General features: G+C 45.2%; 1 protein-coding gene across 3 annotated transcripts in view; it reads left to right on the top strand.

Moving 5' to 3' along the window:
* Positions 1–25,499, top strand: part of PSD3 (pleckstrin and Sec7 domain containing 3) — a 155,780-nt gene that overhangs the window by 27,605 nt on the left and 102,676 nt on the right. For 2 of the 3 annotated variants that reach the window (XM_050944334.1, XM_050944336.1), the window contains exons 3-4: positions 5,864–6,962; positions 16,422–16,814. In XM_050944334.1, coding sequence (XP_050800291.1) covers positions 5,864–6,962; positions 16,422–16,814 — 1,492 coding nt within the window. Of the gene's footprint in view, positions 1–1,541; positions 1,676–5,863; positions 6,963–16,421; positions 16,815–25,499 lie in introns of those variants that run through there. The other variant, XM_050944335.1, reaches the window with a different exon arrangement.

Below are 25,499 nucleotides of genomic sequence, written 5' to 3'. Positions count from 1 at the left end.
ACGATGGCGTCTTCTCTCCAGCCTGCTGCCACTGGATTTTTAGTTTTTATGCATTTTCAATTGCACTGTAGACTTCACAACAGTCCTAATCATTTGGAGGAGTTGGCAGTGTTTTGAAAAGATGGCATTTAAGGTTGAGTTACACAGTATTGCCAGCCCGAAGTATTGAAGTAAGGACCCAAAATATCATGAGACTTTAAGAATAAATCTTGTGTTCTTTTCAGTTGCTGCCTGATCTTTGGGTGCTTGTTAAGAGTTTTTACATTATTTTTTTTTTAAGGGAGGTTGGGATTCTGACATAACCACAGGACCCCAGGCGCTGGGAGTTCAAAAAGAATACTGTTGGGAGTTCGTGATACTTTGTCACAATGGAGATAGCAGGAACTTCTGACTCCCACTTATTTCCTTTTGGCTGTCTCTCTCCACCTCCTCCTGTAAAACAATTCCCCTTTCATATGTCTTCCAGCCCTTTCTCTCCTTTCTTTCATGTACATTCTGGAGGTTTCCTGGTTTCAGCTAAAGGGCATGTGAAGCTCAGGCAATATCTTTGTTGCTAGCAGACAGCTTGAAAATCCTGAGGAGAGGTGCCAGGCAGAGCAGGAAGATCAATGTAGCCAATCAAAACACAGAGATTTGGATATTTGCTGTACCATTATAGAAGAGTTGTACTATGATTTTGCAAATCCTTCTATTTTGGCTAATACAGTCCATCCACCAATTAGAACCAATCAAGGCACAGGGAGCTGCATCATTTAGAAACTAAAGAACTGCAGAAAAAAAACTATTTGTAAGTGTACAGTATCCGTGCTGTCTGATTGGCTGAGCCAGTTCCATTTCTGTATGATCCGATATACTCTTGATAAAACCAAATAGTTTGTTCCAGTATTGTTAGAGGGATTTTAAGATGACACTTTAGGGGGTTTTGTGCCTTTGAGATAGTTAAGTTAGTAAGAAAATTCCATGACTCCTGCAATTTGTTGTTCAGTGACATACAATAATATTCTGTGTCACCAATGGTACTTTTCCCCCCGAAACAGATTTTGTTTTTGTTTAAATTTGAAAAGAAAAAAGAAAAAAAAGGAAAGCATAATTAGTATAAATTTGTCAATCTTTTACATTTAAAATATAGCTTATGACCAGTGCACGGGCTTGGAAGCAATTAAAATATAAGAAACCTGTCTTTGTGTGTGCAGTCATTCTTGCATCAAAGAAGATGCGCTATAATGTGAAAGTGCCATTGTGCCTCTGTCACTACAAGGTCAGTATTATACTCTCAGAACTGCCTTTGTACATTTGATTCTTTTTGTGTTGATGAATCTGATTATAATAAAACAAACTCCTGTTAATCAAAAATATCTCCCCAGAAATAATCTTCTCAACTATAGAAAATCCCTACTGGAGCTATTTTCTATAAACTGCCAAGTTGGACTCCTTAGCTTCTGTGATAGAGTGAATGAGACTGCAGTTCCCCCATCAGTTTCATAATGCTCAGAATGCTTCCATTTACATCTCCGTGTGCAATGCAGGGCAGCGGGCTGCCAGGAAATTTGAAACTATTTTGATTCCAGTTGACTAGAACAGCAGCAATTGAATTAGCTTGTATCATTATAGATAAACTGGCGATCTATGCTTATTCATTGACCAATGGGTAACTGCTGGAGCTACAGTAACCTCTGTGAGTAGGAGACTTTGTTCAAATAAATATATATTTAGCTAGCTAGCTAGCTAGCTAACAGAGAGAGAGAGCAAGAGAGACACTTTTGTAAAATGTTTCTGTGAAAATGTCTTTCTATATTTGTAATGTTTGATTTTTTTTTTTTGCTTCCTAGCCTTTCCTGTATTATGCCATGACCAAGCTCCTGTGTTAGCTTGAAATTTGATAGTTGATTATTTACATATGAAATATCATATTTATGCCAGAGCAGATTAAGTAATGGATTCTTTAAATCTCTAGGCATCAAAAAAGTGCCAGCTGCTCTCAGGCTATGTTTTTCCCGTGTCTCAGCTTTCCTTCCATACACCTCTCTTGCTATTTTACCTTAGAGCCTTTTTATTGTTTATTTTACTTTATCGAAAGAAGCAACCTTAAATGGAAAGTAGAAATTGGTGTTACCTGAAAGAGTGTATCCTCTCATCGTTTATTGTTCTCGTCTTCAGCAGAGCACCTGATTTTGCTGTTCCTTTTCTAACCTTGTTTGTAATGCAGTCATGTTGGGGGATGGGGGCTAGATAGGATATGCTGGGAGCTGCATCAAGACATGATGCTGTGGTGGTGGATGGGAAGAGGGGAGGGGTTTCCCTTAAAGAACTCGAGCTCCTTTAAACACTGCTCCCTGAAGTAAGGCATGTGCTCTACTACCATTGTAGTGAGCCTTTTTTAAGAACACGTGGTTGCTGGTTGACCTTCCAGAATGTGTTCCTGCAACGAACAGAGACCATGGTAAAGTTGACCGTGGAAGTTAGTCCTGTATGTCATATCAGAAAAGGTTATTGCTTTGATTGCTTATTTCACATGTTTTCTGTAGGAGCATTTTAGATTGAAACTAGTCTGAGATAATCAATTTGCTGTTTCTCCCTGGGACTCCAGTAAAGGGCTAGATTCTTATTTACAGTAGGGCTCTTTCACAACACTGACAGTGTGAAGAGACCTGGAAGTGGGCTTTATTGGAAGATCAATATCATGGGGGATGTAGTGTAAATGAGAATAAGACCCTAAACCTCTCCTGCAAACTCGTAGTTTTGCTTTAGCCCAGTGAGTTTTTAATAGCACTCCTCTATTCTGTGGATGCACCGTAGAGCTTTGGCCAGGGATTTGCTAGGGATTAGGTTACTTATGAAGTTAATGAAAAAAATGAAAACATCAGAAACTTGCTGTGAGTTGTTTACTGCTTTACCAAGCAGCTGCCTTGTCACATAGGGTGTGTGGGGAAGCTCACAGCTGTGCCCTGTAGTCATTGCCTGAAAACTAAGCTCTGCACTGTTTGTCTTGGATTGCTTCAGAAGCAAAGATGGCCTTTGAGACTGACAAATCCCTTGCAAGGGTTTTAGGTTTAAAACATGGTCACTGATTGTCCTTGTAGCTTACCTGCTACATTCAGCATGCAGCTGGCTTGTGAAACTCACGTAGGCAAAGCTGACTTCATGTTGGAAGCATTCTGGCTGCTTCTAGAAATGCATTTTCTAAGCAGTTCTTCAGCATATGAGAGGAAGTCATGGCCGTTTAGATGTTGTCCGAGACCAATGCAGGTTCAAGTAAGGATTTGATTGAGAGAGGAAAATCAAAACGAAAAACAGATTGCAATTCAAAACCAAGTGGTTGTTTATTAATGGGGAATGAGTTGCAACTTGGGCTGGGGAGGAGCACTTTTACAAACTAACAATACTATCAGAACAAGAATATACACACAACTTGAAACAGTCTATTTACATCCAACAACACGAAACCAAGCAGTCTATAATTAACTGCTTACTAAAATCCAGAACAAATACATGAAACTAAGTAAACTGTGCGCACATTAACCAAATATTGTAAAATACAACAATTAACCACAATAGCAATCAGTACAACAATTTAACTTTCATATACTGTATACACAGCTTGGTATCAAGTAAGGGAGGGGAAAAAAGGAAGAAGTTAAACAAACAGAGTATTTACAGCACACTCTAGGTGCAGCTGACCAGCAGTACAGACACCAGGGGCATGACGAATTAGCGGGAAAATAATCCAAAAAAGAAAGCGAATCGACACAACCCGAGCCGGCTAAATCCGGAGGAGACCCTGGCTTGAAAGGGTGATCAGGCCTTTCAGTTAGCCCGCGGACACTCCTGCAGATTCTGGCACAAAACTTAGTTTTATTCAAAGACTCTCACTCGTGTCAGCGTCTGATTGGTCCCTAGCTCCTTCACCAACCAGGTTCCGAGCTGGTGCCCTCTACGTCTATGGGAGCTGCACCCGGCGCACTACTTTTGCACACAGCCCTATGCACACGGCACGCTGGTATTTTGCACGCGGCACTAGCCTGACCCTTAGTTGACCAGGGAAAAAGAGCGGGAATAGGCACACAGCACTATAATGTTGCACACCGCACTACGGTGTTGCACACTGTACCAATGTGACCTTTTGACCGACAATTGGCCAAACAGACTCCATGTTAGAGCATAGGCTTTAGGGCTGCAACAGATGTGTTTAGGCAAAAATATTTAAGTAAGGGACTCCTTATAAGTAGAGCCCTGCAAACCTGTGGATATCTGCTTTTATCATATCAGATGCGGATATCTGCCAACCATTTTTGTGAAATGGATGCCGATACAAATACAAATAATTCAGCCTATCCGTGTGCTTAGGTAGTGGTTAATAACTATTACTGCTTAGAAACTGTTCAGCCTCTGCTTAATGGGGAATTGGGCCTTCTTTCACTCGCCTATAAATTTGAAAACCTTTGCTGAAGAACTAGTAAGTTAAAAAACTGGCTCAGCATCTGCCTATTCCTCTTTTAAAAACTCCGTTTGATCTATCTTTGGAGATAGGGCCACAAACTGTATTGCCACAGTGCACTGCTAAGGACATGGTAGGACTATCTTTAAGAGTTGGGTGCCATTAATAACTTCCCTATGAATTTTTATCTCAAAGAGATGAACTAAACAGAATCTAGCTATTCACAGTTATTGGAGAGCCTTTGACTTCATTATTTTGGGGCTACATGGCGATTAGGCATGGGCTGTGAAATGGGATCTAAATCCAAAACCCTCCAAAATTGTTCAGGTTTATGAAATGTAGGTCCATGTCCAATTCCCAATATATTCCCCGGGCCCACGTCAGAGTAGGGGTGGGGTATGAAGCCAGGAGATGGTTTCGATTTGTATCTCAGCCCACCTTGGTATTGTAATAATAATAATTGATACAACTGGGATCTAAAACATGCTTTTAGTTTTCTTCTGAATGACTAAGTAAGTACTCGAGGCCAGATTTTTCCAAAAGTGCTTAGCCTAACTGGCACCTAACTGAAGTGGCCAGAGATTCATAAGTGTAGCCTCCAGTAGCTCCCACTGAGAACAGTTGAATTAGTGTTGACAGAGAACAATGGGAGCTGCTGGGTGCTTCGCTCTTTTGAAAATCTGGTCATCAGTTTTCTCAATTGCTTTATTTTCATCATCTTGAAATACAAGACTGAAAACCCCCAGCCTTCATGTGTGACACTGGTTTTAATCTTTTGCTAGAAAGTTGTAAAGTGTGCTGATGAATGTCCATGCGTCACTGCAGTTTGGTATTCACTTATACAAGTTCTGAAAAGATGAGGGTGTAGTGCTAGAGAGTGTCATAGTTTATTAATTACTTTATAACCAGCTAATTGGAATCTTGCTTGCATTTCCCATTTTATTTGTCAGTACTCGTGGGATATGTGGGATCTGACCAGTTGCTTTACATATCATTGCTCTTTAGAACAGCTAAAAAGAGAAAATGATAACATTAATGTATAAAACACAAGGTAATGCACACATCGTGGACGGATGTTAAACCTCCAGATACCTGCTTTCTTCAGTTCTCTCATCTGGCATGCATCCCATGCTATTCACAGGCCACTGGGACCCTGTGAAGTTCAGCAAATATTTTTGGCATTCTTAACTTGGCAGTGCTAACTTCCAAAAATATGCTCCTCCGAAAGTCAAATGTAAAAAGCCCAATTTTGAATAAATACAGTACAGTAGCATTCAAAAAGAGCTAAATTCAATAGCATTTCTCTGCAGTGGGCTTGCAGAAACAATGCAGCTAATCTGTTAGCAGAACACTGGGAATGGAGTTAATACCCTTAACAAGTAGATGGATGTACTCAATAGACAAATACACTCTCTTTCTTTTGTGTAGGTGGACAAGGAGATAGCACTCTGCTCCCACATAACGTCTCCAATGAATTTCCAGAATATGGCACGATGGAGCAAGGTGCAGAGTCACTGAGGAGTTCATCTGAGTTTCTAGCAGAGGCTATAACATGCAGTCCAGAAAGGAGGGAGAATGACCAGTTGCCTACTCTTCTTGCAAGTGGCACTTACGCAGATGAGCCAATATCTTGCATTGAGGCATCACTGCTACCATCGAAAGAAGAAACTTTGCCACGTGCTGATAGACAGACTGGGATTATGAAAATTTCTCAAGAGCTAGAAGCTGCAAAAGTACAGAAGGGAGCAAATGCTTTTCTTTGTTCAGAGCTGCAAATGGAAAAAGAAAGGAATATTGGCAGCCAAGGCATACAAGCAGCCAGAGAATTGGTTCCAGCAGGCGAAGAAAAACCCTCAGACGAGCCTCTTCCATCTGAAGTAAGAGCTGAGGAGAAATTGTATTTGATCACAGAAAAAGATCTGGCTGCAATAGTAACTGGAGAAATGCAGTTAGAGTCCTTGCAAGGCATCAATAATAAAACTGAGGAGGTCCCCAAAGTGAAGGAGACAAGCTGTCACACACCATCTGTACCAGCCCTGGAGGCAGACAGCAAAGTTGGGGGCGTTATCAGTATTCTGGGAGAGGGATGGTCAGATTTTGAGAAGGAATTTTCAGTGTACAATCCAGGAGAGATGCAAACGGGTCTTGGGAGGAGGATATCGACAGAGGCAGCTGTGAGCAAACATGTAGAATTTCAAGGAGTGGAGATTTTATGGATACAGAAAGCAGAGGAGCAGAAGGGAGGGAAGCATTCAGTGCTAGAGGCCAATGCACACTTACAGAGGGCCGTGTCTGTAGAAAAGAAGTTCTCCAAAGCATCAAGCCAACCCATTCCAGCCTCGGTCTCCTCAGGGTTAGTCACTTTGTCTGAGAGTGTTTGGAACGAAGACCAGGCAGATTTCAAACCAGGAGTTGGCTCGGAGTCCTTTTCTCTAGCTTTGCTAGCTGAAGGTGGGGAGGATGAAGTCTTTGTGAAGGATAAACTTGCAGAAGAAAAGAACCACATGCTAAACACAGACAGTGAAAGGTAAGAACATTCTTTGGGGCAGGGACTGAATTCCCATGTGTGAGCCATGCCTACCATACTGTGGGAGTTGCTGCTATTCAAATGACTGATTATTTTATATGCCTCCTGTATAGAATGTTATGGAGATGACTGTAGTGATGGCAAAGTTAATGTGGAGTTGAGGGTTGTGCTGAAGCAGGACTAAAATTCCTCTGTTCCACACTTCTAATGTTTGAATTTAGTCTCCATATTGGGCACAATAACTCTGAAGAGGAATTCTGTGGTTTGCTCTTTACACAACAAAGACAACATGAAGAAACCCACTTGGGCACCTTTGGGTCCCAGATAACTGTGTTGACTAAATATACACAACAGGCAAGGCCTAGCCACATACATACTGCCGCTCTGGCTGATTTCTGGCAGAGTTTTAAACATAGAACACAGTGAGTGTCTCCAGAAGGATCACAAATTATTTAAAGGGATACCATCCTAGTCCTATACACTACAAGAGGATAATGGCATTTTTTATATTACATATATAAAAAAAATGCAAATATCCCTTATTCAAATTGTGTCCTGTTTTCTTCACATTTGTTTGTATTCCTCTTGGTCAAGGGTTCTCAAACTGGGGGTTGGGACACCTCAGGGGGTCGTGAGCTTATTACATGGTGAGTCACGAGTTGTCAGCCTCCACCCCAAACCCCGCTCTGCCTCCAGCATTTATAATGGTGTTAAATATATAAAAAGGTATTTTTAATTTATTAGGGGGAGTCGCACTCAGAGGCTTGCTATGTGAAAGGGGTCACCACTTCACAAAGTTTGAGAACCACTGCTCTTGGTGAATGACTATAGGGCCTCCCTGCGAACCTGCATGCACCTACTGATCTTAGATCAGATGCCGGCTGTTTTTTGAAAGGCTCACATTAAGACATATATGGAGTCAGTCCTTTTATTACTCAGGGTCCTCTGAGTTTTGCCATGATAACCCAATGGAATGGCTCTGTAGCGTTGATTAATCTTGTGATTTTATCACAAATCTCATGATATTTGTTGGATTTCTTAAAGCTCCAAATCCCAGAGCCACGTGAATATGTGAGAATTTCAGCAGTTATTTTAAAACAAAAAGTTTTGAGCCCTCCTGGTTGTGGAGAAAAGCTTAAAAATGTGATCCGAGTGCACCCTGAAGGCTCAGAAACCAGAAGACAAAAAAACCTCAAATGTATTATATTATGTTTGTAAAATCTCATGATTTTTAAGCCATCTCATGATTTTGGGGGCCCTGGCTTTTGATTTTTCAATACTTGGAGTTGATTCCCTGATGAGAGGCAAAATACCAGTGGGGAAAAAGGAACATTTGAAAGATGTTCAAACCTTTCTTTTTGTTAAAGTTTCCTGAACAGTAGTAGGCAGACTGCACAGCATGGAACATGAGGGTGGGCACTGGGGCAGAGATGTGACTTGAGGGATTATGTGGGGCTTTGGCAAAATGGGGGGGGAACTGTGTAGTGCTGGGGCCCAGAATTTGAGGGGAACAGGGTTGTATAAAGCGAGGGTTGGTATGGTGGAGGGCAGGTCTGTGTCTCTGTGCAAAGGCATTGGCATTAGAAAGGCACTGCTGGTTGCTCCATCAGCTCTCTGGCACACCAGGCCACAGCTCCAGGGGAGCCATTATTTCTGTACAGCATGATCAGTGTGTCAGGGCTGATTTCCCACTCTGGAACTTTGAGTGCAGAAGGTGGGGGCCCACAAGGATTCTAAAAATTAATACAGGCCACTCCAGGCTGGTTTTAAAATCCTAAGGTCACAGCTTCTACCTATCGAAGGTCAGAGAGATGCTGCCATCACCCAAGTGCAAAAAAACACCCCGTTTTTGGGAACCCAGGAAGGCACACTTGGGAATTCTTTCCTGTGGGGGTACCCTTAAGCCCTTTCACCTCCCTCTGGGGAAAGGCTAAGAAAGAAGACCAAGGAAATCAGCTGTTGCCACCAGCTAACTAAACAACATATGTACAAACCTCTTAGGACACCAGAAATCCAATCCTGTTCTTTAAAAAGGTAAATGTTAATAAAAACAAAAAGAAAGAAAATACATCTGGAACTTAGGCTTTTGCTAGATTTTAAAAACCCACTTACAAAAATTAAACATCAAGAATAACCTTCTTCAGGTCCAGATTAAAGGTTACAAGCAAATCAAAAGCATTTGGGATTAGCATAGAGGAGTCCACAAGCCATAAGAAATAAACACAATAAACCCAACTGCGTCTTCCTACACATTTTCTGATCTACTTACATATCTAGGTTTCCAAATAAGCAATTTCTAGGTATGGTTCTGATGATTTTCATACCTGGACTTCAGCTTCTCAGAGCATTGCTGCTGCCCTGTTCCTCTCTTTCCCAGAGAACTGGGGGAGGGATAGCTCAGTGATTTGAGCATTGGCCTGCTAAACCCAGAGTTGTGAGTACAGTCCTTGAGCGGGCCACTTAGGGATCTGGGACAAAAATCTGTCTGGGGATTGGTCCTGCTTTGAGCAGTAGGTTGGACTAGATGACCTCCTGAGGTCCCTTCCAACCCTGATATTATATGAACAACAACCACAGACAAAGGGAAGTTTTCTCCCAAGTTTAAAAAGTTCTAGCCCTCCCATTGATTCTTTTGGTCAGGTGCCCACTCACTTCCCTTTACCTATGCATAGCGATCCGACTTTTTAACCCTTTAGAGGTAAAGCAAGTAGAGAACAGCTGCCAAGAGGGATTCTGTAGCTAACTGGCTGGCTGGCTGTGCACAAAAGCGAGCTGCCCCCCTCTCATTTATCACACAGTGCATCAAGAGCACCCCATTGTGCTGTTGTCTCCGTGCACCAGGGAGTATAGATGGCAGCTTCAAGCAAGCCTTCCAAGTGCTAATTTGGTGCTGAGGCACCAATCTCCATCTCCTCCTTCCAGAATGTCCACATAGTGTTGTTCCCTGCCTGCCACCAACCAAACCCACTTTATCAATTGCCTGGTTTCTCTGACTTCCCCGATACCAGGAGAGCCATTTCAGGGGCTTCTTGGGCACCTGAAAACTCTAGGTTTTTGGCAGATGATAACTTAGAAATGATCAGAGAGGTAGTTGTGTTAGTCTGTAGCCACAAAAACAACGAGGAGTCTGGTGGCACTTTAAATACTAACAGATTTATTTTGGCATAAGCTTTTGTGGGGTATTTATTTAGGCATAAGCATCTGAAGAAGTGGGATTTTTTACCCACGAAAGCTTATGCCCAATTTAGAAATTAGCTGACAACAGCACTGTGTCTATAAGGAAAGAAAAAAAAATATATACAAACATCAAATAAAGACGTGATGGGGTGTACCTACCCCGCACTATCCCCAAAAGGGTTAACTCTACTTTGCATGCTGAGGAAGCTCCTCCCCTGCTGGACATGCTCACCCTGGAGGCAGCATATGAAAGGTAGCAGCCCAGCTCAGTCTGGGGAGGCTGCTGATGGGGAAGGATACAGGCTGCAAGATCACTGCAGGGAGTTGCTAGAAACCGCAACTATGGGACTATGGCTCACAGAGTTCCTGACTGGAGACGCCAGGCTGCCCGATAAGCCCAGAGAAAGGACAGTACCAGTGGGAGCCTGGCCATTTGGGGACCCAGGGAGTTTCGATGAGGGGGAAAGGGTGAGAAGCAGCCCAAGCGTCTTAAACTCTTTGCTGGCGAGTAAACCAGGGGATTGGTCAGCATGTTTTGGGAGAATCCCTGCTGACTCGGTGGTGAGCACCCCCACCACCACCAGGACCCTCGTCTGAGGCTTGGAGGAGCAGGGAGAGCATGAGTCCCCTTACCTGGAGTGCCACACCCTCCCGAGTGGCACCCCACTCTCCCAACGGGCCAACCGGCCGTGCAATCTCACGGAGAAAGGCTACTTCACTGACTCTGGCCATTGGGCCACGCTGCCCGGATGGGAAAAGCTGCTCGTTGACTTTGGTTGCTAAGTAATACTACTCCATGTTACAGTAAGGGTCATTGGTGTAGGACCTGACCGGCTGCAAAATCGCCTCCGCCCTTTCATCTAACCCTACGTGACCTGACACCCCCTGATGGGGTGTACCTACCCCACTACAACATATTTTAAATTTATATGTAAATTTAGAACAATCGGGAGATAATACAGCAGGATAGTCCCAATGCCAAGCCTTGAGGTACCAGTTTTGGAGCCTTAACACAGATATCAGAAACACAGGTTACTCATTCTCAGATTAAATTAGACCAATTACCCGTTAACTAGGAAAAAAATTTAAATTCCTGACCTGGCTTAACAGGAGTGAAACTGATACTTTAAAGTCACTTTCACTTCTGATTAAAGGCTAGTTGCTTTCCAGAATGCTTTAAACACAACACTACGGTGATTGAGCTGCAGTTCTCACTGGAGAATATCTAAAACCAAGCACCAAGAAAATTCTACATTTTAAAGTTGAGAAAAAATTGAGTCTTGTTTATTATTTAGAGAGAGAGTGTGTGTGTGTGTGTGTGTAGCGTACCATTCTGTTTGGACACTATGCCTTAGTTCCCATTGCTGTAAAATGGGAATAACAATACATGTCTGCCTGCCATATGGAATTAAAAGGGTTAGACTGAGATCTGTGAGGCAGGAACTGGGCCTTCTTAATGGTTTATATGGTGCTTAGCACAATGCGGGACTCACTGATTAAGGTCTTTGGACGCTATTGTAACATTAGTCAGCTGTTGAGATGCCCGCTGGTGGTAGCTGCAGGGGACTCACTGGTGAGTGGGATGTCGGTGGAATGCAGGTTGATCCCTGTATTGGCCAGCAGCACGGTCTTCATCCCCCGCCAGCTCAGCATCTGCTGGCACAATTTGCAGCACAGTCTAGGGGGACACCTGTCCTTGAAGCTGCAACCACTAGTGGACATGAGGGCTCTGAAGCAGAAGGGCCTGTGCCCGGTCTCTTAGGGAGTGAAGAGGTTGCTCCCTGCTTCTCTGAGGGCAAACGGACCTCCACACCCACTTAGCTGCTCTTAGCCCCCCCCTTCTTTGCCTTCCCCTCCCTTAGGATCCTTGCCCCAGGGACTGCTCCCCCTCAGCTGCTCCTCTCACACTTCCTGCTCCCTGTGCCGTCATCTCTTTCTTCCCCTGGGTGTTGATTCCCCTTTCCTACTCCACTGGACCTCTCCCCCCCAGGCTTCAACACCCCCCGACACGGGGCCCTGTGCTCCTCCTCTCCTTCCCACTACCACCACATCTGGGGACTGGCTCCTTCTCTCTCTCCCCCCACATCACCACTCAGGACCCTGTGTTCCCCTCCAACCCTGACTGACCCCTTCCTTGCCTGCCCCACCCTCAGAGGCAGACGATTGGTGGAGGCAGGCGAGGGGACAGGTGGGAGAGCTAGCACAGTGGGAGCCATAGTGGAGAACGCCTTCTCCTGGAGGAGGAGACCTGGCTGTGCGATGCTGCAGGTCAGAGCTCCACCTGGGGCTGGGGCGAGCACCGCGAGATATGAAGTGCGGGGGATGGGACAGGTGCCTCCCCCTGCTCTCCCTAAATGGGGATGCACTTGCCCAATACCACCTCCTGGCCCACCAAGCAACAGCTCCTTGGGGGCTGAGGAGAGGTGAGCAGCTAATTTGAGAGGGAATGGGAATGGCAGGGATGAGGGAGAGCAGGATTCTGTGAGGGGAGCACGAGGGAGTGTGTGGTTTGAGTTAGGCGGGGTCTGGAGTCAGAGAAGCAGAGGGGAGAGGCGCTGTGCGCTGACAAACCACCTGTGATTTGTTGTCAGAGCTCCACTTGCCACTCCTCCCAGCCCCATCTTTACTCTGTCCGTGGGCCCTTCACATGCTCTCACAGCCCAGCTCTGCAGCCCCAGGCGCTCCCCTGGATTCCCCCCAACTTATACATCCAGGACCTTGTCCAAAAGCTGCATGTGATAGGGAACGAGTGGGTGGGAGTGTAGTAGGGCTGTAGGATCAGGAAGATGGTGGCAATCTAAGCATTGTGATGGGGAATAGGACTTCATAGGGCATGAGTGGCTGGGAATTCAGTTCTGCAGGGAGCTGGGGCACTGCATGGGTCCTGTTACATGATGGACAGCTCTCAGTGCCAGTACCTACTTACTAAAATAGCTGGGGGATTTCCCCACAAACCTGGCAGACTGAGCAATAGAGCCCTGTCATAAACAGATAGCTAAGGGTTAATGTCTCTTTCACCTGGAAAGAAGTAACCTGAAACACCTGACCAGAGGACCAATCAGGAAACAAGACTTTTTCAAATCTGGGTGGAGGGAAGTTTGTGCGTGAGTCCTTTGTTCTTGGTCTTCTGCCTGTCTCTCTCTCGGCTATGAGAGGATTTCTGTCTCTTGCTTTCTAATCTTCTGTTTCCCAGCTGTAAGTACAAAAAAGATAAGACAGTGATTTATATGTTTTTTTATTTTGTATTTACATGTGTGTAGTTGCTGGAGTGCTTTGAATTGTATTCTTTTTGAATAAGGCTGTTTATTCAATATTTCTTTTAAGCAATTGACCCTGTATTTGTCACCTTAATACAGAGAGACCATTTTTATGTATTTTTCTTTCTTTTTACATAAAGCTTTCCTTTAAGACCTGTTGGATTTTTTCTTTAGTGGGGAACTCCAGGGAATTGAGTCTGTGCTCACCAGGGAATTGGTGGGAGGAAGAAGTCAGGGGGAAATCTGTGTGCGTTAGATTTACTAGCCTGACTTTGCATACCCTCTGGGTGAAGACGGAAGTACTTCTGTTTCCAGGACTGGAAATAGAGAGGGTGGAATCCCTCTGTTTAGATTCACGGAGCTTGCTTCTGTGTATCTCTCCAGGAACACCTGGAGGGGGGAAGGGAAAAGGTTTATTTCCCTTTGTTGTGAGACTCAAGGGATTAGGGTCTTGGGGTCCCCAGGGAAGGTTTTTGGGGGGACCAGAGTGCCCCAAAACACTCTAATTTTTTGGGTGGTGGCAGCGTTACCAGGTCCAAGCTGGTAACTAAGCTTGGAGGTTTTCATGCTAACCCCCATATTTTGGACGCTAAGGTCCAAATCTGGGACTAGGTTATGACAAGCCCATAAAAAAACAAGGAAATAAGTAGTTATGTCTTTCAGTACCTCATCTACATCCACTCATCAGTTCCTCTTATTAACCACAACAAATCTCTCTTCCTCCCCCCTCCACACACATTTCTCTTCCCTCACCCTGCGCAGTTGAAACACAGCCTAAACTCCACTACAAACAATGCACTGGTTTCAGTGCTGTCATTTCTGCATGAAAACCACTGTCCAATTTAGCAAAGTTGCTAACATCTCATTCTGTAAATAGTGCAGAAAGTCACAGCTCTCAGCTGCCACCCTTCCTGCGCTTCCATTAGAAACACAGCTACAGAAGAATGGATCAAAGTCCCTTCTGAGTGCCAAACCCAACCCATGTTAATCCTCAGAACGCATTAGCATGTAAGTTATAAACAAGCTTGGTCATGGGCTTTGGGGAGGAGGACTGAGACACAGTAATGATAAGGACTCCTCTGGTGCAGCTGCAGATCTGCATCTGAGGCTGCTGTTTCAGAGGGCGAAGTTGCAGATGAAGACGATCCCTGCCTAGATTTGGGTTGCCTCCTGCAGGACCCAGGGTAACATTTCCATTAGCACCTAAGTTCCATTTTCAAAAGTGACTTACCCTAAGCCTTATTGACTTGCAGTGAGATGCAGGCTCCTAAATCACATAGGCCAGTTTGAAAACATTAACCTAGAACTGCTGAGGGTATACCCCTAACCAGAGCATGTCTGAGGACCAGGGAAGGAAGTCTGCTTGTTAGAAGTCTGACAAAGACCAAACAACCTCACTTGGTTGCCTTCAGTTTCTCGAGTACCTCATCCCTCTTTGACTTAAAGAGATCAGAGTTCTCCAAGGGGAGGTTTAGAATCTGCAGAAAGGCTGAACAGTGCTGCACATTCCACTTAAGTTTTGATACTACCTGTGCTGGGTGTTTACTCTATGTTGCATTAGTGAATTAGGTTGCATTTAATAGGAGTTTGTATTTTTCCTCTGAGGCCCTGACACCTCACTGGGATTGTGTGGGGCTGAGTTGCTCCCTCCCTCCCGCCCCACCACTGGGCTGGGACCTAAGTTCCTGGTAAAGCATCTTAGGCCATGTCTACATCTAAAATTTTGCAGCGCTGGTTGTTACAGCTGTATTAGTACAGCTGTATAGGGCCAGCGCTGCAGAGTGGCCACACTTACAGCAACCAGCGCTGCAAGTGGTGTTAGATGTGGCCACACTGCAGCGCTGTTGGGCGGCTTCAAGGGGTTTCGGGGAACGCGAGAGCAAAACCGGGAAAGGAGACCAGCTTCGCCGCGGTTTGCTCTCGCGTTCCGCGAACCACCCTGCAAACCGGAGGGAAGGAGACCTGCTTGCTCGGGTTCGGGGAACGCGAGAGCAAACCGGGAAAGGAGACCAGCTTCGCCGCGGTTTGCTCTCGCGTTCCGCGAACCACCGTGCAAACCGCAGGGAAGGAGACCTGCTTGCTCGGCGGTTCGGGGAACGCGAGAGCAAACCGGGGAAGGAGACCAGCTTCGCCGCGGTTTGCTCTCGCGTTCCGCGAACCACCCTGCAAACCGCAGGGAAGGAGACCTGCTTGCTCGGGTTCGGGGAACGCGAGAGCAAACCGGGGAAGGAGACCAGCTTCGCCGCGGTTTGCTCTCGCGTTCCGCGAACCACCCTGCAAACCGCAGGGAAGGAGACCTGCTTGCTCGGGGTTCGGGGAACGCGAGAGCAAGCCGGGGAAGGAGACCAGCTTGATTACCAGAGGCTTCCTCAGGTATGCTGGGATACCTGCTTATTCCACGGAGGTCAAGAAAAGCGCTGGTAAGTGTCTATACTTGATTACCAGCGCTGGATCACCAGCGCTGGATCCTCTACACCCGAGACAAAACGGGAGTACGGCCAGCGCTGCAAACAGGGAGTTGCAGCGCTGGTGGTGCCCTGCAGATGTGTACACCTCCTAAGTTGCAGCGCTGTAACTCCCTCACCAGCGCTGCAACTTTCTGATGTAGACAAGCCCTTATCTACTGTAATTCCTTTTGTGATGCAATCAGTAGAGGAGCTGTGAGAGGGGGGAGCTAGATGTCTGTATTTGTGACTAGTACTCTTGCTCAGAAAAGCAGACTGTATCTTTCACTGAACACAGCAAGCTGACGTCGTTTCTTAGTAAACATCATGTTTTCTTTTCTCCCAAACATTATTTCCGCCCTTCTCAGAACTGTAGCACACCAGGGAGGAAGACTGTGTCAGTTCTGTACTTCAGCACGACACTGGAACCAAAGTATCGGTTCTGCGTTGTATTTGAATAACTAGAACTCAAGACTGTTGAGTTCCTTTTTATATGTGTGACTCACAGGAAAAATAAGCAGATTTACTCAACAGTTCTAATCGAACAAAAGTTAAACCGACTCTTTTTGGTTTATTCCTAGAATCGTGGAGGAGGAAGAAGCAGCCATGGGAGGATATGAAGATGCCCTTGGACAGAGGCACGCAGAAGTCTCCATTGATGTGTATAGCTCACAGTTTGAAAACATTCTAGACAATGCTTCTTTATATTATAGTGCGGAATCCCTGGAGACTTTATATTCGGAACCCGATAGCTACTTTAGTTTTGAAATGCCACTCACCCCGATGATCCAGCAACGTATCAAGGAAGGTAGTCAGTTCCTAGAAAGAACTTCTGCTTCAGGACAGCAAGATGTCTGTAAGCTTCCCACAAATGGTGAGATCAAGAGTCAGTGCGGAGAGATCTCCAGTGGACTAAGGGATGTAAGTGACACCCTCTTCAGAAGAGACGTCAGAGAGGTTACTCATTTGGACAGGTAAAATTTTTTTTTTTTTTAATGGGCATTTGCTTCTGCAGCATATCTCAGAATTCATTTTGGAATTCTTAATGATGAACATTTTTAATCAGGGTGTATAACTGTGTCCAGTGAAACAAATGTCACAGGGAGGAGAGAAGCCAGACACACTTGCTTTTTTGCAGAAATGGACAGATTTCACACTACTAACTACTTGTGGGCTTAGCTGTGATATCTGTGTAACTACCAGGAGATGGAACGTAATGTGACATCTCAAGAAGGTGGGGTTTGCCAGAAGGCTGTCAGTGTGCCAACAACCCAGGCGTCTCAGATCATCCCCAGTTGTGCCTGATTTCGGAAGCAGTAATTTTATGAAAGACTTATAAAACCCCCTTGATCTGAATGGTAAAGGCATGTGCGGACAATTAAATATCTGGCACGAAATCCTGGCCTCCTTGAAGTCAATGAGAGGTTTGCCATTGTGTTCAGTCCAGTCAGGATTTCACTCCCCTTGTACCCATGGATTCAGAAGTACTCAATTTCCCACAGGTTGTCCAATGCTATTTGTTTCTAACAAGCTGTACAAGAGAGAGTTAGAAGAGTATTTAATAATTTATTACAAAGTACAAAAATACTACACACTGCCAGCTATGCAAGGAGAATGACAAGGAAGACAAACTAGAGAAGAGTGACAGGGAAAATGCAAGAGGATGCAGTATATTTGTAGGCTGTTTCTTGTTTTTTGGAACACTTGTCTAGTCAGCTAGACATCACGCTCTGTGCTGGGTTGGAGGCTGAACAGTGCAGGGTGGGGATGGGGAGAGGAAAGAGAGGCAAGTCAGACACAGAAGCAATAAAGTCAAATTGTTTTCAATCTGCCAGCCTATCAATAGCAGTAGGAAGCCCTAGTGCTTAGAGTGATGCACCTAATGCTACAGTCATACAAATTACAACAGCCCCGGTTTACAGATGAAGCGAGAAATGACTCTTGATGATGGGGGGGCTCAGATTGCTGAATGAGCCCCTCAAGAAGGGTTTTAAAGGCTTTGTTGCAGAAAGAGGAGAGATGGAACCATAAGTAGACTGATGCCAACTGGGCTGAGTAGGGCGGGTGTTGTCACAAAGGTAGGCTCGAGAAAGCAGTACACACGTTGTGCATTTTGTTCCTTGGGGAATAGAGAGACCGGGAAGGACTGGACTGGTATGATCTTGCCAGGCTGTGTATGCTAGGATACAGCGTGTGCATTGACTTCACTTCTTTTTTTCCTTTTGTGCTAGGCTCGCAAAGTTAACCCTTAGAAATAGAATAGAAATACTGTCTGCTAATGTATAAAAGTTATTAAAAGGTCAAGCTACCTGTACAGGGAAACTCTCAGAAGTTTAGACCCATCATTTAGTTATTTCTACCTCCCTTTCCCAATTCTTTTTAACAAGCCTTGGACAATGTTGTACTATTTGAAGTAAACAGGCACAAAGCAATTGCAGACATGCTGCAAACAGCATGAGTCCAGAAACCTGTATAGATCCCAACACTGGCAGCCCTGATTTCCACAGAAATGCTGCTTAGTGGAATTGCCCCTAGACATGACAGCAGAAAGGCAAGGTAAATGGGCAAATCCCCATGAGCAGTTGTTACATTACTGCAGCTCCTAACAGCCAGTGAATAGAAAGGATCTGTCTGGAAAGTGCCCAAACTGGCCCTTCAGGTTATGTTTACACTGCAAGGAAAGACCAGGATTAGTAGAACTCAAGTTTGTAGACCCTGGGTATTATTGCCTGGGGCTTGAGCATCTACCCTCCTGTGTAACCCAGGCAATTATTGAACCTTGGGTCCCAACCTAAGTTCCCTCTAAGCTGCACGGCCACGCTGCTGTCTATTAAGCTCTGCACAGGGGCTCAAGGCTGTGGTGGGAAGAGATACCTCTCCCTCAGCATGGAGCTGGCATGGCGGGGAGAGGCACTCCTCCTCGCTGGCCCCAGCTTGGACCTGCCCTGGACTGGCGGCCAGGGAGAGGAGCCCCTCTCCCCACTGCAGCCCCTGGGCAGCCTGCACCCCAAACCCCTCATCCCTGGCCCTCCTCCAGAGCCTGCAGTCTCCCGCACCCCAATCCTCTGCCCTTGTCCTGAGCCCTCTCCCACACCCCACCCCAAAGCCTTCATCCCTAGCTGGAGCCCTCATCCTCTGCACCCTACCCACTGCCCTAGCCCTGAGCCCCTCATCCCCAGCCCCACCTTAGAGCCCTCACACCCAGCCAAAGCCCTCACCCCTGCACCCTACCTTCTGCCCCAGGCCTGAACCCCGGCCCACGCTCCGAACTCCTCGGCCCCACCCCCACCACATGAATTTTGTTATGTGCACCAATATGAAGGTCATGTGTCACACTTCTCATATTGGTGCACATAACAAAATTCATTCCGAACATGGATGTAAAAAATTAGAGGGAATACTGGTCCCAACCTGGGGCTCCAGCATCTGTGCTACGTTATGTGGGCCTAAGTCTAGCCACTCATAGCCTAGACTTCCTTGAAACGTCTCCTATAGATAAGGTTGCCCAACACTTCCCATTATAAGACCCTGTTTGGGGTTACTGATTACTTCATCAATTTCCCATGCCGGGTATCTGCCTCAGGTTGAATTTTATGGGAAATTTTCAGTTAAAATGGTTTGACCATAAGGTTATGAAAAAATATTTCATTTTTGCCAACGTTTGAGTTTCCCTAACTGGGTTCCCTGGCCATCTCCTCTCCTGAGATTTGTCACTAATCTCTCTGTGTTCCCTGCTTTAAACCAGTGTTCTCAACCTGGGGTACTTGGACCTGTGTGAGTATGCAGAGGTCTTCCAGGGGGTACATCAACTCATCTTGATATTTGCCTAATTTTACAACAGACTATATAAAAAGCACTAGTGAAGTTAGTACAAACTTTCATACAGACAATAACTTGTTTATATTGCTGTATATACTGTACACTGAAATGTAAGTACAGCATTTATATTCCAGTTGATTTATTTTATAATTACATGGTAAAAATGAGAAAGTCAGCCATTTGTCAGTAATAGCATGCTGTGACACTTTTTTGTATTTTTATGTCTGATTTTGTAAGCAAAGTAGTTTTTAAGTGAGGTGAAACTTGGGGGTACACAAGACAAATCAGACTCCTGAAAGGGGTACAATTGTCTAGAAAGATTGAGACTTTAAACGCTAGGTAGGCATTGTAATGAGAAATTTGCATGCAGTATAGCATGCAGTCACTAGAGGTCATTGTGTGCTGTATATTTTTCCAGATAAAGGGTGAAATCCAGGCCCAGTTGAATTTAATGGGATTGTTACCATTGACTTCAGTGGGCCCAGGATTGCTGTCATGGTGTGATCCCCAGGGAGTGGACTCATGTTCCATGTAGCTCCAGTGGGGCTCTCTGCAGCCTGAGGGGTTGGTTGCTGGATGGAGGGTACACCCAGCTGTTCTGATCCAGTCAAGGCTTCTGCCTGTGGTGGTGGTGCTTCAGCCGCGCCCCTCCTGGGGGACAGAAGGGGCTCAGGGTTTTAGCCCTGCACGCCTCCCGGCTGCAGGGGGGTTGGAGGGCTCGGGGTTTTAGCCCTGCACGGCTCCCGGCTGCAGGGGAGTTGGGGGGCTCGGGGTTTTAGCCCCGCATGGCTCCCGGCTGCAGGGGGGTTAGGGGGCTCGGGGTTTTAGCCCCGCATGGCTCCCGGCTGCAGGGGGACAGAGAGGGTTCAGGGTTTTAGCCCTGCACGGCTCCCGGCTGCAGGGGGTTTTGCTGACTTGGGGTTTTAGCCCTGCACTGCTCCCGGCTTCAGCCCCACAGGGAGATGGTGGGGCTTCAGCCCTGTGCCGCACCCCATTTCAGCCCTGCGGGGGGTACCGGGGCTCGCAGCTTCAGCCCTGTGCCCCTCCCTGCTTCAGCCCCACAGCAGGCCCCGGGACTTGCGGCTTCAGCCAAAGCACACCACACAGGACAGTTTACTGTCTCCTCAGATTCAGTGACACACAATTTTGGGGCGGGGGAAAGTGCAAGAAAAACCTGCCCAGCTGCTGATTCTGGTTTCTGGAGTGACAGATGACAAAAGACAGCTGGTTCTTTAAATCCAATATCTATTGCAAAAGATACAGGCTTGACAGGGAAGGGTTAATGAGTTCCATGTTAAAATCAAAAATAGCTTTATTTTTTTTTTTTTAAGAAAGGAGAAGCAGCCACTTGACATTTCCTCAGTCCTCACGAACTCGGAATGAAATCATCTTGAGTGCTTAGATAGACACGAAAGGCCTGATTTCATGTACTCCTCGATTCCCTTTTATGCAGTGCTGCCGAATAAAGGGGCCATAGTGTGGCTGAGAATCAGGCCCTAGATGTTGATCAGTCTGGGTGTAATGCATTGGCAATAATGCAACTCAATCTTTTAATGAATGTGCAGAAGAGCAGCATCCCTGTCTGCAGTACATTTCTTAGGGGCGCTCTCTCTGAGGGAGAAACACTGTTCTATGAAGGCCAGTCACATGGCTCTGAAATAAATAAATAAATACAAAATAATTAGAGACTTCCAGCCTACAAGGTCCTATGGGCTCCTTTTGTGTCTGGGTGTTTCTCCCCTGCCAGCCTATCAGCTGCTGACCTTGACTACATTCCGTGAGTCCTAACACAAACTATGCATGACAAAAAAACAGGATCACTATGACAATGGCCTGCAGAATCCTGAATGGGGGCAGGGAGAGAGGCACTGCCTTCCTTTGCTGAAATTAGCCAGCTTGCAGGTTCTTAGGCGGGAGCTTTGCTGAGTCTCTCTGAAGTACAGGTTTGCTTGTTTTTAAAAGGAATCCTTTCCTCATATGTACAGTTCAGTTATCCAGCTGTTTTTGCTGATGGTGCTTAGAGCTCAACAGAGGAGGGGAGAAATGGGGATGAGTGAGACCTGGGTGCTGCTTGTATTCCTGGGGAAAGATTTTCAATCTTCTATTTCCTGTGCGGTTCAATAGCTGGAGATCTCTCTCTTTCTCTCCTTCTAGGGCCTGTCTGTCTGTGTAACTATCATTTCCCTGCGACGTGCAGGTTTTCTATAGTCAAGATGGAGGCTTTCATTTAGTCAGAACGTCAGAGAATTGGGAGGTTGTACGTTGTCTTCCTGTCATTCCCTTGTGGCAGGGTGTACAACCTTTAAGACCGGTTAGCTTAGAAGGGGTGTGTGCCTTTAGAACTGCACTGCAGCACCCAGACATTAGGCCTCCATCCCCATTGCCCTGCCATTGTGTAGTGATTTATACGAGTGCAAAGTGGGGGCAAAATGCACTCATTCTGATTTGGTAGCATTTTGCATCCACTTTGCATTCATTCGGTACAAAATGCTTACCCAGAATGCAGGACAACGGAGCACCAGTATGCCCAGCTAGTGCATTTGCAAACTTCTCTGCTCAGTTCTTGTGGTTCTTCTATACTTCTTGTATCTGGGGCCACTGGTTTTCTCTTAGATCCTGTTTCTTTAATTGTCCTGTCTTTGTTCTCACTAGTTTTACCCTTGGGGTGAGAAGGAAAACATGGTATTTCCTCTTCCTGGATCTTCTCAAAGTTTTCAGAGGGAGCAGGCTGATCTCAGAACGTGAAGATTTGGGCCACGATTTCCTGACGTTAGGCTCTTAAATCCATATTTAGGCACCTAAATAAGAGACCTGATTTTTGAAAGTGCTGAGCAACCAGCAGCTGCCATTGTCTTCAAGGGATTCGGGTGCTCAGGCTTGCAGAAAATTAGGCCACTTTTATCTAGGTGCCCTGAATTTAGACAACACAGATTTAAAAATATTGGTATCACCCCATTTTATAAAAAAGCAACCCTAAAGGTTCTCAGCAACACTCCACAACAAAACTTCCAGCGTGCTGCAGGGTTCTCCTTAGCATGACTTCGATTATGTGATTTTTTTGAGGGCCTAGAGTTTCAAAGTAGTAGGTTGTAGGTCTTAAACTGAAAGGGGAAATGCATCTTAACAGTTTTGAAGACCCCACCAAATGTAATTTCTTTGCTTGTTTGCTTGCTTTTTAAAATAGCTGTTTATTTAGGAAGCATGAACAGTTTTCAAATCTTTACTGTAAAATCACCAACGATGCACTATGAGCAATTAAGAAATGAGCTCATCATATTTTGTTTAGAGTAGCATCATGCAACAGTACAATTAATGGGCCAGAATCTTGGCCTCAATCCACTTCCTTTGCAATGCTCAGGTGGCAGAAAGGGAGCAGAAAATCACCCATAAGTCACCCTGCAGAGGATTCCACTCGTATGGGAGAGCTCCCAGAAGGTGTGGAGTTGGGCTCCTAACTCAGGTAGTGCTCCTTTGAAAATTTAATGTAGGTGCTAGGTTGCTGGTAGCAAAAGAAAAAAATTGCCCTGAATGGTTCCAAGAAATACGTGAAGTTACGGTTATGGAAAATTAATGCATCAAATACCTGCACTGCCAAATAGAGAGGACAAATAGATATTAAGGGCAAGTCTACACTAAGAATTAAGTTGACCTCAGGTACGTCCATGTACACCCATTGCAGTAATGGAATTGGTTTTATATGTCCACACTATGCTGCTTGTGTTGGCGGTGCACATCCTCACCAGGAGCACTTGTACCGATTTAACTGTCAGCGTGGGTTGTTGTGGGATGGTTTCTGAGAGGCAGCAACAGTTGATGTAAGCAATGTCTGCACTCACGCTGCTCGACCTAAGCACTATGTCTCTCACGTACGTGGAGTTATTAAGTCGGTAGAGTGGGCGAGTTACATCAGTGGGAGCAACATTTCAGTATGCCCGCTTACAGACTTGGGTTGATATAAGCTGCCTCATGTAGACCTAACTTTAGTGTACACCAAACCTTAGAGACACAAGGTGGGTGAGGTAATATCTTTTATTGGAACAACTTCTGTTGGTGAGAGAGGCATTTCTTTTGGGTTAAGAAAACATGCCTGAGTTGTGTCAGAAGCTTCATCCTTTAACTTCATAGATTATAAGGCTAGGAGGAACCATTATGAACATCTTGGCAATACTTTGCTTAGCAGAAAAACTTGACAATGGTATCATTGCATATAATGTTTCTCTAAACAAAAAAGGGCTGAGTTGAATTTTGTACTTGTTAATACTGTATTTCTCATGCATGTTTGATGAGGATTTGTAAAACTGCATATACTTCCCAAATAAGCAGTTATTGGAAAAAACAAACAAACAAACAAGAAACAGGCTGCTGACACCACTTCTGTTCCCAGCCCCCTCCCAAAGCAAAACAAAACAAAAAAATCCAGGAGCTGACCAACCCCCCCCCCCAAACACACCAGCAGCTGATCAGAAAACTGCACACACCTATTCAGTACAAAGCATCAGTGGTCAGGTGCTCAGCTGGCATGTGTTTACATAGCCCCGTTAAAGTCAATGCTTTTTGGGTAAGTAACCTACACTTTTCATACATCCATTCACTGAGATCCATGGAATTATATCATTTTATGCCCTGCTGATGGCCTGGCCCAAAGTGCAATCTGTCCTCTTATCCATTGGTCATGTCTGGCTGTCAGTCAAGAGCCCTTCTGCATTCTTGCTGGTGAACTCTGCTTTTCTCGGCTGCCTGCTTGGAGAAGAGGCAGAAGCAAACAATTGTAGGGAGCTGTGTGTGAATGGTGACTTGGTTTTGCTACAAGGAGAACTATGGGTAGCCAAAACAATGCAGATAACATTGAAACTACTTGGCAAAGCAGTTGACTGTTCTATCAGTTGTGAAAAGGAGGAAAGTTTGTTTCACTGCAGAATTATGAAATAAAACTCCTGTGGAAAATGAGTGGCCTGCTACACACCATCTGTATGTTTGTTCTTTAAAAAGAACAGACTCTAAAGAAAGGAACTAATGCTGTATTTTTGAGCATCAGTTTTCCAGGTTGCCTGCAAAAGAATTAAGCTGCAACAGCTGCACATTTCACATGAGCTTTCTGGGCCAGTCTCCAAACAGTTAAACTTTAATGCTAGCGTGGGGTCATGTGTGACTTCATTGTATTGTGGGCATTTGAAGCAGGTCTGGTGGAGGGAAGTTGTTGGGGGGAAGCAGGAAGAGCAGAGGAAGTATTTAAATGTCTTTCAAGTTTTCATTCTTGCTTCTGAGGAAGCTATATTAAAGTGTTGCGGGGAAATACCAGGCAGAGCCAGTGCACCATATTTGTACTGCTCTCAAAAGCTGCAACGCATGCAAGAAACTCCAAGGGAGAGGAATGTTTGCTGAACAGATGGGATAGAAAACTATCCCATGCATGGAACAGTTACCGACTGAGCATGTTCTAACAGAGGTAACTGGGATTTAATGTTTTTTTGTTTGTTTTTTTTTTTAATCTATTTCTGATCTCAATGAGAGGCAGACTGGCCAGATCCCATTGAAGACCCTGGGGCTATGCCAGTTTACATCTGAAGAGTATCTGGCCCTCTGTGGGTACAAATCCAGTTTGTATAAATAAGTGAGTTTTTAAAAAAAATCTTTTTAATATTTGAAAACGACTTCAGAAGAGTACTACCACAGAGCAGCCGAATCAGAAAGGGTCTGATTTTCATGTACAATAAAATCCCCTTATGCTGCCCTAGCAGTTCAAAGGGGCCTTAAAGTGGGCATACATTTACACCCACTTCAGGTCTCTTTACATTGCCACAGCAGTGTGAAAGGGTCTTGGTTTACATTTAAGAATCAGG

Source organism: Gopherus flavomarginatus, chromosome 3 (genome assembly GCF_025201925.1).
Source record: "Gopherus flavomarginatus isolate rGopFla2 chromosome 3, rGopFla2.mat.asm, whole genome shotgun sequence".
NCBI classification, from domain to species: domain Eukaryota; kingdom Metazoa; phylum Chordata; order Testudines; family Testudinidae; genus Gopherus; species Gopherus flavomarginatus.
The sequence above is the reverse complement of the archived record's forward strand: the minus strand, read 5'-3'. Positions and strand labels throughout refer to the sequence as shown.